The sequence below is a fragment of the Montipora foliosa genome, chromosome 2 (assembly GCF_036669935.1).
Source record: "Montipora foliosa isolate CH-2021 chromosome 2, ASM3666993v2, whole genome shotgun sequence".
Taxonomy (NCBI): Eukaryota; Metazoa; Cnidaria; class Anthozoa; order Scleractinia; family Acroporidae; genus Montipora; species Montipora foliosa.
In genome coordinates this window covers 17,905,547-17,914,142 of record NC_090870.1, presented here as the reverse complement: position 1 = coordinate 17,914,142, position 8,596 = coordinate 17,905,547, and the positions used below count along the sequence as shown (strand labels likewise).

Sequence of the window (8,596 nt, the reverse complement as noted above, 5' to 3'; positions counted from 1 at the left end):
AGTGTATTTCTTTCGTAGGAAACATGTAAACTTTGTGGCATTCGATCATGTTTACTATTTTTCTTGCTTTGAAATAAGTGGTAACCAAAAATAACGTAAACACGGCGATTTATTTTGCCTTATAATTATTAGTGTAGTTCTCTCGTAGAGAAAATGTAAACTTAGTGATTATTTTTTTTGTTTGAAATAAGTACAAGTATCGTATTCTAACCATAACGTAAGCGCGGTGATTTTTTTGGTTTATAATTGTTAGTGTAGTTCTCTCGTAGAGAAAATGTAAACTTAGTGATTATTTTTTTGGTTTGAAATAAGTTTGGGTTTTTTTTTGTAGAAACGTAACCGAGATGACTTTTTATATAAGTTTCGTATTCTAACCATAACGTAACCGGGATGATTTATTTTGTCTTATAATTAGTGTAGTACTCTGATTATTTTTTTTGCTTAAGAATAGTGTAATTTTTTTCTTTGTAGAAATGTAATCCTAGAACGTAAACCGGTGATTATCTTTTTTGCTTTGGAATTGCGTAGCTTTTTTTTTTGTGGAAACTTGATCATATAGAATGTAAACCCAGTGATGGTGGTTTTTTTGCTTTGGAATACAAACATGTAACATTAATGATTTTTTTTTTCTTTCAACAAATAGAGCTTCTTTGATCAAGGGCTGTTTTAAACGTCGCATTTTTTGTGTCGAATCTAACGCCAATAAAGAGCTTTTTTTTTTTTCGTTTTTCTGTATCAAATTCGGTACACGTGAAATGTGACGTTCAAAAATGAACCCGAGCAAATATTATATTTCACGAAACGTAATATCTTAGTCTTAAACGCATAATAAACTTTGGTTTTTTTTTATTGATGTAAAGCATTTTTTAATCAAGTAAAGTATGATTTTTTGTATCAATGATTTTTATTAAATAAAAAAGTATACACATGAAATTTGTTTGTCTGTTGATGCTTTTATAGTCAAATGTTAAGCATTGCTCCTCTGACCACCTGAATAGATTTCGGGTCAGGCACTAGAAAATTGCATCAAGCAGATTTCAAAAAGGGATATTTGTCTATTAACAAAAGATCGTTGCAAATACACGCTACTAGAGTCCTTGAAACAACAAAAGTGAAGTTGATGATTTTTATTTGATTATGTTGTGAATTTACTGACGAACGATGACATTGGGCGTGTTACAACACAATTGAGTGTCACCAAGCCGAACGTCGAAGCGTGCACGGGAAACGGGGCATTTATTCGTGCTATTTGAATTCAACTACCTAACACATATCGGGTGAAGTTTGTGAGAACATGGCAAGACCATGCAACCACTAAAGGCGTCTTCGAAGCAGACTCCACACTTGTCGTGTTCCGAGGATTTTTTGCAGCCGTGGGTATCCTTGAGAGCCTTGTTCATACACATACCGCATTTGTCGCAGTGAAAGGATTCACCCCGGTGTTCTCTACAAACGCCACATTTGTTGCAGTGAAAGGGATCTGTGTCGAGAGAGCAAGACACTTCACAAGTGACGCAAATATATTCGATCACCGTAGCTTGGTGGTTTCGATATTCCCCCTCTCCTTCGATCAGTTGTGTTCAACGAAAAGCTCTCAGTCGTTCTTCCATTCGAAGCATTTCATCCCGGGCAATGCGAGTAAACTCTGTAATATATTTTTTGGGTCGTCCTTGTCGTCGTCTGGGCATTGCTTTTTCTTTTTTCCTTTTTTTTTACTTTAGTTTCATGTTTGAATGAACGGTATTAAAGGGAGTTATGGCTCAAAGTGTTATATGTTGTTTGATAGGTCTAAAGCGAGTTTGGCAGCTTAACTTAATCGAGACACTTCCACCCGTTTATCTCGCGTACAATTAATTACCTTTGAGATCTAAGGAGAGACAGAATCTTCGCAAACGTTTTATGGCTCAGTGCTTGGGTGGCACTTGGCGCGTGTTTTTTAATAGAGAAAAAATATTACAAAACCCCGTGAAGTCACGGCAGATCATAATACACATGCCATAAGAGACTTGTCCTAGAGACCCTCTGACGAACAAACAATGCAAGACTTTATCATTTTTTTTTGTTAATTTCGTGGCCTCGATCTCACGTCGGAGAATTTTAGTATATGTTTTTTTTCTTTTTCTTACGCCTGTTAACGCGTTTTGACTTGGTCTTCTCAGTTGATTGCAGCAGCGCACTGTCTTGGTCGAGGTATTCCACCGTTAAGATGAATTCATCTGACGTAAACTTTTTTTGCATGATTTTCCAAACGCGGTGCATAAGAGACGACACCTGCGCTTGCGAATTAATACCCCATGCTCTTGATGTAAACGTTGCACCATCTAACTCCGTCTTGTGTGTGTCTTTTAGCTTGACAAAAAATAACATGTCTCGTTCCAATTCTTCGGCAAAAAGTTCCTCGAAAGCCGCATGAAACATGTCTACCAGTTCCTTGGCGCCGGGTGTTATCGGCCTTCCATATTTATCGTATACAGCACTCACCGCGGTTATTTTCATGGTGTAGTTATTATTCTTGTGGTTCTTCCTGTTAGACAACAACCTCATTGATATTTTAGCAGCGATCTTGTGGGGATCCACAGTCATGATGAGAACAACAAACCGCGTCACACGACTTCAGTTCGTCTTTTAGTTGGAGGGTCGGAGAAATAAATTCTATCGTAGGCATCGAATTCTTCAAAAATTTTATTTTTCACCTACAAAATATACACAAAATAATATGACATGCATATACTAGCTTTTAATCAAACTCTGGACATTCTAACAGTTCGGTGTGTCTATTCTCGGCTTTTGCATTTAACATTGCATCTTCCATCCATTGCCACAATCCGTCGCATTCCGCCTTTGCGCAACAAAGCTGATCTCTATGAAATGTACACCCAGTAGCTCCAGGGATCATCTCCGGGTAGCCCAGTTCTTTTAGATCGATGTTTGGTATCTTTAGTTTGTCCAACAATTCCTTTTCTATATGTCCTTCTCCGTAAGCGACCACATTTACTTGTCCACTTCGCGCTTCATCGTAAAGGTTTAAAATGTCTACCTCTAGACAGGTTTGATCGTGAGCGTTCTTGTTCCGTCGAGCGCGTAAGTTGAGGCCGTGGACACGCGCCTTGCGACATTTCGCCATCTTCTTATCCACGGAATTCAAATCAGCAAACTTAACGGGCATCGCGTACTTCTGATGACTGAAACTCCCATCCCAAGAGACGGTTCCTACTTCTCGCACATTAAATTTTTGGGCGATATAATACCCCTTTAGGACTATGACCATACACGTTATACAGACGATCCATGTCGATGGATAACAACTTTATCTACACCGAGAGTCTTCCACTATATAAAACATTTTAAGTTACGTCATATAGAATGACGTACAAACCAAAATCAAAAAAATTAATGCCGACGATATCTTGTTATAACATACAAAAAACGGTTATTACTCTATAGCTCTGGTATGCCGTCAGTTTATTCGACCTTTTTCAAGCTGATTCGTCTTTCTTGAACATCGGTAATCCACTTTTGAAAAATACTACATAATGCATGTGCACACTTAATCTCCGGCGACCCTCCTATATGATGATCGCATCCATCCGATAACTGATATCCACTCTTTTTCAGACACTTCAGTTTTGAGTGACCCAAATCATTAAGATCGAGACTCGGTATGTTCAATTTGGTCAACAATTCTCTCTCTGGCTGTCCACCGCGGTAGGCTATCACGTCGCGTGTTTCTGACTTAGCCGACTCGTAAAGGTCTATGACATCTTGCTCCAAACCATCTCTCTCGTGGGCGTGTTCTTCCTTTCGGGCGTGAAACTTGAGACCGTGTATGTGATGCTTACAAACTTGTACTAGCATTTGATCGCCCAAGTCCAGTTGATGATACTCAAAAGGTATCACGTACTTCTGATGACTGCTGGTTCCATTCCGACCACTCATACCCACTTCTCGCGGGTAAAACGTCTCTCCGATAAAAAATCCAAACATTTCGAGCACGCCACATACTCCGTCGAATTCGCAAGGTTCCATGTCCACGTCGATTGGCTGTTTGACTTCGCAACAATGAAATTTATACCGATCGATGCAACCGTAATTATGTCATCCAAGTGACGTTTCCTACTACGTTGTAAAGGGCCCGATATCAAACGCAATGTGCTTTGAGTTTTTCTTCCAATTCTTCTATCCATCGAATGAGTTCCGTGAGCTCGCGGGAATCTGGCCAATGCCCCAACCTTTTCCCGATATCGTTTAGTTCGCCTGCGCCAACATTTAAGACATCGAGATATTTGGATTCATTTGGACGAAGTGATCTCAGCGACGACAAAGATCGTAACCTTTTTTTTTCGTCCATGACCAAATTGTCCAGTTTAGTGAGTTCGTAAAACACCGTCCACCATTTATGGGAGCCATCGTCCTTTTCGATACTATTCAGATATCTGGTCTATTCGACGTTACCCCCCAAAAAATTTTTCCTTCTAGAGTACTTGTAAATAAAGGGTCTGGTATGGCGTCAGTCTATTCGACTCTTTCCAAATCAAATAGTTCTCTTTTGAAAGTCTGTGACCCACTCTCGTAAAACACAACATCTTGCAAATGCACAACGAGTACTTAATCCCATTCGATGAAATTCACATCCACCCAATAACCGATAGCCTATTTTCGCCAGATACTCCACCTCTGGGCAACCGAAATCGTTCAGATCGATGTTCGGTATTTTCAATTTAGTCAACAGTTCTTTCTCTGGCTGTCCACCCCGGTAGGCCACTATGTCGCATGTTTCTGATTTAGCCGAGTGATAGAGGTCCAATACATCTTGCTCCAAACATTCTTGCCCATGGGCGTCTTCTCCGTTTTTACAATGAAATCTCAGGCCGTGTATCTGACTCTCGTGCAAAAATATTATCCTCTGGTCATCCGAGTCCAACTCTCTTTTTTTAAAGGGAATCTTGTACTTCTGATGACTTTTGGTTTCATTCCGACTGCATGCACCTAATTCACGCACATAAAACTTCTTTCTGATGAAAAATCCTTGTATTTCGATAACCATGCAGATTCCTGCCATGTCGAATCGTCAATTATGCCTCTATCGACCCCGGATCTTCCCTTCTTATATCCACCCTAAGCCTCGTTTTCAAATTCATCAGTCTGGCCCTGTCGTGATCTCACACGCAATATACTTTCAGTTCCTCTTCTTATTCTTCCAGCCTTTGAATGAGTTCCGTGACCTCGTAGGATTCTGGCCCACGCTCCCACCTTGTTCTGATATCGCTTAGTCTTTCCTTGACAACGTTCAAGACATCAAAATATTTGGCTTCATTCTGATGAAGTGATCCCAGAGACGATAGAAATCGTAATCTTTTAGTGTCATTGGTGCTCAAATTTTCCAACTTGACCAATTCACGTAACACTACCTCCTCGTTTGTCGGAGCCGTCGTGATTTGATACGATACAAATATTTGGCCTGTTGTTGATTTGTGTTTTGATATTTAATATTCGACGCTATGATGCAATAAACTAGTTACGTCATTTCATTTGTTTACTTTCTCGAGTAAATTTAGTGTTATTTTGGTCACAATTTTTCCTTTCGATGGATAATGTCATGTGCAACCGTTTACGAAATGATGACGTTCAAAAAATTCGAGAATTCCGAAGTGAATACATAATGTAAATGATAAACTCTCGTCCGTGTGACGACCCAGCCCAGGACTTCACCAGATGGATACAAAAAAATCTCCTTTGTTTTCGTATACGGGATGATCACGTTTTTGGGTAGTAAGAAAAAAAATTGGCTCGCGTCATTCGGGTTTCACCTTGAGTGAATATTTCAAAAGGGAGGGGCAGCCTGCCTCCCACACTGTGGCGTTATGGTGTACCTCTGTACCTCCTGGGGAGTCACCCAATTTCACCTCAAAGCGCTACCTTTCTGGACTGGATCTAGCAGAGTTGTACTACGTCACTCGTTGTACACTAGATCTAGGTCATCAGAAAATGATTTTCTATGATGTTCCCCAGACTCCCAGTTGTATCCATAGACTCGTCTTTCTGACGAGTTTCAAGTTATCAAGTCATGTGACAACATCGGTAGAGTTTTGGTGATGGATACCAATTCGGGTCCAGTCCTCTTTTGATATGGACTACGTCATGATACATTAGATCACGTGACAGACGAACTCAGGTCCAGGCCCTTGTGTTTGATGACACCTTGGCCGCGAGGTTAATTAGATGTCAAAGAGACTGGCCCTACTAATTTTGACTGGTTTTGGTGTAAACTAGAGACTTCACCAACCCCCCCGGATCCAGTCCAGAAAGGTAGCGCTTTGAGGTGAAATTGGGTGACTCCTTAGGAGGTACAGAGGTACACCATAACGCCATAGTGTGGGAGGCAGGCTGCCCCTCCCTTTTGAAATATTCACTCAACGTGAAACCCGAATGACGCGAGCCAATTTTTTTTCTTACTTCGTTGTGGAGTTTTTTTTTTCCTATACGGGCGCCCTGTGGGACTCAAAGAGAAAAATAAAACGGGGTGGGGGGAGGTAAGTTGAGAGAATATTTTTGTGTTACAATAGATGGAGTCCGAATTCGGGGGGGGGGTGTTACCAATGAGTCCATCCCTGAATTTCCTCTACTCGTACCCAGGCCCCTTAGCGAGGTCTCTGGCATGCAGAAATCAAAAATGGGAATTAGGGAAATAGGGGGAGGGGCGCATTGTTTGGGGGTTGTTTATTTTTAATTTAGATTAAATATTTAATTAATTGATAAAATATAACAACTAAAAAAATCTAATTTTATTCTCTATCCCTCCTTCCCAGTGCCCGAGGCATACAAAGGTCAAAATTGGAAGCTAGAATACTAAGACTTACTTTTAATTGTACTTAATTAATAATATATAACAAATAAATAAGAAAACAAACGTTTCTCCTCAGCCCTCTTTATTCAGTTAACCCCATTCCCTGGGCCTGGGTACGAGTAGAGGAAATTCAGGGATGGACTCATTGGTAACACCCCCCCGAATTTGGACTCCATCTATTGTAACACAAAAAAATTCTCTCAACTTACCTCCCCCCACCCCGTTTTATTTTTCTCTTTGAGTCCCACAGGGCACCCGTACAGGAAAAAAAAAACTCCACTACGAATTCTAGTCTTGTGCGAGTGGTTATCCTTGTGTGAGTAGTTCTGATAACATGGGAAGCAATCGCGATGGTGCCTTTGACGTTCAATCCGGTGATGAATTTGACGAAGACAGTATCGGCGATGGTGCCTTTGACGTCCAATCCGGTGATGAATCTGACGAAGACAGTATCGGCGATGGTGCCGGTGATGAATCTGACGAAGACAGTATCGGCGATGGTGCCGGTGATGAATTTGACGAAGACAGTATCGGCGATGGTGCCTTTGACGTCCAATCCGGTGATGAATCTGACGAAGAGTTAATTCGCGAAAGAGACAGTATCGACGATGGTGCCTTTGACGTCCAATCCCAGAGTCAAATGTTTGAGGAAAAAGCAGCGAGATTGGATGAAATGCTAACAAAGTTAAGACCTGGTTGGAATGACACTAACGAGACATTTAAGAAGTTGATTCGCGAAAGAGAGCATCGTAGTGTGGTTAACGAAAAGGAACAATAGTTGTCTACGGTCTGGAAAAGTTAAGAAGTCGTGGAAGAAAGAAATAAAAAGAGAAAAGGAGGAACTACGGTCAATGTTGGAAGTAATATTGGCATGTCGCGAGGTAGAAGATACGAGGATGGCACCCTTCGGTAAGTTGACATTCTAGACAGATAGTGATTGAATGATGATGCACGAAATATTGCCCTTTGACATGACAAGTCCCGACTCGTTTTTATTCATCTCGTTAATCTTTTTTGTTTTGTTTTTTTTTTTCTGGTGATTTTCAAGGTTACCGCCGGGGTGTTCCCGAATTTGAACAGCTGACTCTTCTCAATTTGATAGCCGGAGCCTCGAACACATGTGCATACTAATTTCCATATATATATACATATATATCAATGTGTATAAATCAACTGTCCTTTTAATAACAACGAAATAAAACATAATCTTAACAATTTTTTCGTGATGTTTTACTGGATACAAACGCAACAGTCCTGACTACCCCGAGTGTCATTTTTCAAACCATTTTTTCTTATGTTGGGCAATCCATTCATTCCTTTTCATGATATTTCTTGACTCGACTTCTAGTCTTTCATCAGAGAGGCTTGGAACTGGAATTGCCTCGCAAATACTGTCCTCTTCTCTTCGCCGCGCCGTAATCTCGTCAGACCACGGTTGATCTATCCGTTGGGAAAACGAACACTGTAGTTCTTTATCTTTTTTTCCGCAAGTCAAAAGAAAACGACTCTCGTCTTGCTTGTTCGCGTCAGCATACCGCGTGAGTTTGGCAATGCAGTGACAAAAACAATACCACGGCCCTTCCTTGATCTCGAGGTGAAGCTGATGCGACAATTCGTTCACCCATTCGCGCACTCTGTCCGTAACTGCCACCCAAAATGGGCAATCGAGGTGCTTCTTACAGTAAACATGGGTTTGATCTTCGGTCAATGAGGTGTCATGAAATGGGCACAGACGCGACGGTTTTCTCACGG

The 8,596-nt window shown here is 40.9% G+C and overlaps 1 protein-coding gene across 1 annotated transcript; it reads left to right on the top strand.

The window, feature by feature from the left end:
* Positions 1-7,178: 7,178 nt before the first annotated feature.
* Positions 7,179-7,622, top strand: LOC137991277 (clumping factor A-like). The gene has a single exon (XM_068836389.1). The coding sequence runs from the start codon at positions 7,179-7,181 to the stop codon at positions 7,620-7,622; it is 444 nt and encodes a 147-aa protein (XP_068692490.1).
* Positions 7,623-8,596: the final 974 nt, after the last annotated feature.